The following is a 3,823-nucleotide window of genomic DNA, read 5'->3' on the forward strand; positions in this document are numbered from 1 at the left end:
TATTTTTTTTTCTTTTATTTTAAAAACATACAGTCCACTTGGTAAGGGCTATTTGGGCCCTACCAGGGCCTGTCCAGTCCTACCATGCAAATAACAAACTAATAACTTCACCATCTGTACTTTTGGACAGAGATTATCTTAATTTTCACGAATAGTAAATAAGACATTGAAAGATTTAAACATGTTTTTTTTTCTTTTCCGTTGTTCATCCTCCAATACATTTTCTAATTTTTACAATATATTTTATTTCTGGAAACATTTCAATTACTGTATAAACGCTTTTCCAAATACATGGTCGAACCCGTCACTAATATTTCTTTTCTCTTCGTTCTAGGTCCGAGGACGAGGCGGCCGAAGAAACCCGGAACGAAAACCACGGGTACCACCGTGCCGGAAGAAAAGCGACCCCGGACCGCCTTCTCCGGCGCCCAGCTGGCCAGACTCAAGCACGAGTTCGCCGAGAACCGCTACCTCACCGAACGGAGAAGGCAGCAGCTGAGCGCTGAGCTGGGTCTCAACGAGGCCCAGATCAAGATCTGGTTCCAGAACAAGCGCGCCAAGATCAAGAAGGCCTCCGGACAGAAGAATCCCCTGGCGCTCCAACTGATGGCCCAAGGCTTGTACAACCATTCGACCGTCCCCCTCACCAAGGAGGAGGAGGAGTTGCAGGAGATGCACTCCACCAAGCCTACCTCATAGGGCTAGGGGAGGTCGTCGTATGGCTGTTGGACTGCTAGTTAACTTATTTGAACGGTGATAATTTGATGCTTCCATTTTTTTTAAGAGTTGTGATTTTTGTTAGGGTCCTCTTAGTTCGTTCGCGGCCGAGGCGTAGGCCAGAAGCCGTTTCAAAAAGTATTTCAGAGTATTTTTAACTGTTCAAACAATAAATTGTATAAGATCACGGAAATGAAGACCGCAAGGGAAGAAGAAGGTTTGTCACGAAACTAATTTTATTTATGGAAATAGTCTTTAACAATACTAATTAAAATTTAACAGTTTTACACAGTCAAAAGAAAACAATTACCTACGTTTCATGCTTGATTGAACAAAACATGGTGATCCCCCATATCCCATTTCCAACAAAATTGGTAACATCGGAAATAGAACGTTCAGAATTGTGATAGATTATAAAAAATTGAATGAAAAACGGCACCAGATACAATTCCTGCACCCAACATAAATGATATGTTGCATAAATAAGGGCGAGGTCAGTATTGAAACATGTCAATGGATCCTGGTGATATTGAAACAGCATTTTTAACAAGAATTGAACTTGAGTTTCCCAGAATGCCGTTTGGATTGCAAAATGCTCTTTCGACGTTCCAAATTTCAAACACCTGTACACATGTAACACCAAGCACATGTACGAATCTTGTTCTATCTGGTTTAAACAGGGTGATTCAGTCATACTGCCATTAATTTTAAGGGAATATAGGGAATAATGAGTAGAACACGAAAACGTGAAATTTTAAATGCATATTTAGGGTAAAAAAAGTATTTTCAATAAATTAATGACATTATGACCTTGTATAATACACGGATTATGAATATTTTTCGACATACATCGTTAACAAAAACATTGAGAACATAAGACTAACTTTTGACATAATTAGGCAGCTAATTTAAAATTTGCATTTGGAAAGTCAATTTTTTTTTAAACAAACAAATACTGAGCGACTGTATTGCTTTCTACAATGAAGTTGTAAAAAAATATGTATAAAGTTTTGTCTACTAAATGGTAAACCGACATTACGATATATTGTGACATACCTCCTTTTTTCCCGTGGTCTTCAAATAGTAAATTTGCCTGTAATATTACTTACCATGGAAATTTTGTAAACGCTTTCATTTTGAAATAATGTTTAGTCCTTCATTTGTTAATTCCTGTGATTTCTGAAGCGGTTTCTGAATGCTCAAATAGAAAAATCAGCAATCTTATTTGACTTTTTCTATTGCTTACACTGTTATTTTAAAAAGAACTCACCAGTTATCAAGGAACATTGATTAAATTGTTTTTATAAAGATGGGACGAGCAGAAACAAGCTTAAACATTGTTTTACAATGTTAAAATTTAGAAACAATCCTTACAGGGTGGTCTTAAACTTCTGATATGTTCGGAATACATGCTAGATAAAGAATAAGTGTAAGTAATAATATTTTTATATAAGCCTTTTAAGGGCGAGGTTAGATAAATTTTTTAATCGATGTCAACTTTTATTTGAGATCCCACCCTTACGATCAATACAGTTTAATAAAAATGCTCATGGGAACACTAAGTTGATCGATCAAAAAAAGAAATGGACTAGGCCTGTGCGATTCGCGGAATAACTAATCGATTTTCGATTCGTCGGAAAAATCGATTCGTATCGATTAATCGTGTGCAATAAATCGATATATCAATTCGAATTGATTTGTATTTTTGAATCGACCCATCGAAAAAATCTAATTGAAATATCGAATGGCTGATCAACTGAATTGAATCGGAACATGTGTCAAGTTAAATTTATTTGAATCGACAGTTACACGTGGGAAAAACTGTATATTAATTCGAATCGATTTATATTTTGGAATCGAATAGAATAGAAGGAGATGAGGGAATATTTAATTGTAATAAAACAATAAAACATCAATGTGTTTGTTACCAAACATAGGCAAATAAATATATAACTCAGGTATTTGCTAGGTACAAGCAATTAGAAACAACGGTAGTTTAAACTTTTGACAATTAAGTTTAACTTACTGTCAAAAGTTTAAAACAATCGTTAATGTACTAAGCATTAGCCGGAGGAAGATATCTATTTCTTGTTTTTGATAAATATTTACATGCAAATAAAAAGTTATTAAATATAATAGGGGTCTTATAATTCCATATGAACTAGTGATGATTTCAAAGAATAAAAAAAAATATAGTGCCTAAATTTTGTCTTCGATTTTCTAATAATGTTGTTTTTGATTTATTCCTTTATTTCCAATGAAAAATTTAATTTTGATTCACTGTTAAATGTTTATTTATTTTTATTAATTATATGCACAGAGAATAAAATAATTGAGTTGGGCAAAAATTTGTAATAATTGCTGTGGATGATACCTAGTACACTACCAAATAAATGAGATACTTATTGCCTGAATTCGTAACACAGTCAAGGTTGGTAGGTCTGCCACCTAGACCGCTGTGTGAGAAACTGTATCGTGTCCCGACTCCAAGAATCAAGACGCTTGTGCAAATGGTTGTGATCTCACACTAGAATATTATTATATGTAACGATCAGATAGAGATATAACGTGAATATAAATTGCATTTTACCAAATTGCACTAAAATTAAGTGTAGAAAAGATTTCAATAGATCCAATAGTAATAATAATAACGTGTAGTATCTGAAGATAATTAAATATTTAATAAACCGAAACATTAGAGAGAAGAATTTGGTCTTAATAATATAGATACCAATAAAGTAAATATAGACCAAGGCGGATCTATTTTGAGGTGGATGTGAGAGGGGGCAAACAAGCAATTTTTTTCTGGATTACCTTCAGTACAACTCACATAATAAAAGTGTAGATCCCTAGATCTGGGTGAGGTCCGGAACATTTTCAAAATTGCAAAAATTTTAAAAAAATTAACAAAAATACCTACTTTATCTGAATTTTTTACTTATATGCTGGAACCTATACATTTTGGAAGAATATTGTAAAGAAGAAAAAGTTTTAGAATTGAATTTTGCACAAAATACTGTAAATTAATAATGTTTAAATTTATTACCGATGTTGGAAAATAGCAATAATTGATGAAAAAAGGCAAAATAATCAAGTTTTTTGGATT

At 33.6% G+C, this 3,823-nt stretch overlaps 1 protein-coding gene across 1 annotated transcript; it reads left to right on the plus strand.

The window, feature by feature from the left end:
• The first annotated feature begins 291 nt into the window (after positions 1 to 291).
• Positions 292 to 715, plus strand: LOC108912400 (homeobox protein E60-like). The gene has a single exon (XM_018717601.1). The coding sequence runs from the start codon at positions 292 to 294 to the stop codon at positions 697 to 699; it is 408 nt and encodes a 135-aa protein (XP_018573117.1). The 3' UTR covers positions 700 to 715.
• Positions 716 to 3,823: the final 3,108 nt, after the last annotated feature.

This window comes from Anoplophora glabripennis, unplaced genomic scaffold (assembly GCF_000390285.2).
Source record: "Anoplophora glabripennis isolate ALB-LARVAE unplaced genomic scaffold, Agla_2.0 scaffold655, whole genome shotgun sequence".
Classification (NCBI taxonomy): domain Eukaryota; kingdom Metazoa; phylum Arthropoda; class Insecta; order Coleoptera; family Cerambycidae; genus Anoplophora; species Anoplophora glabripennis.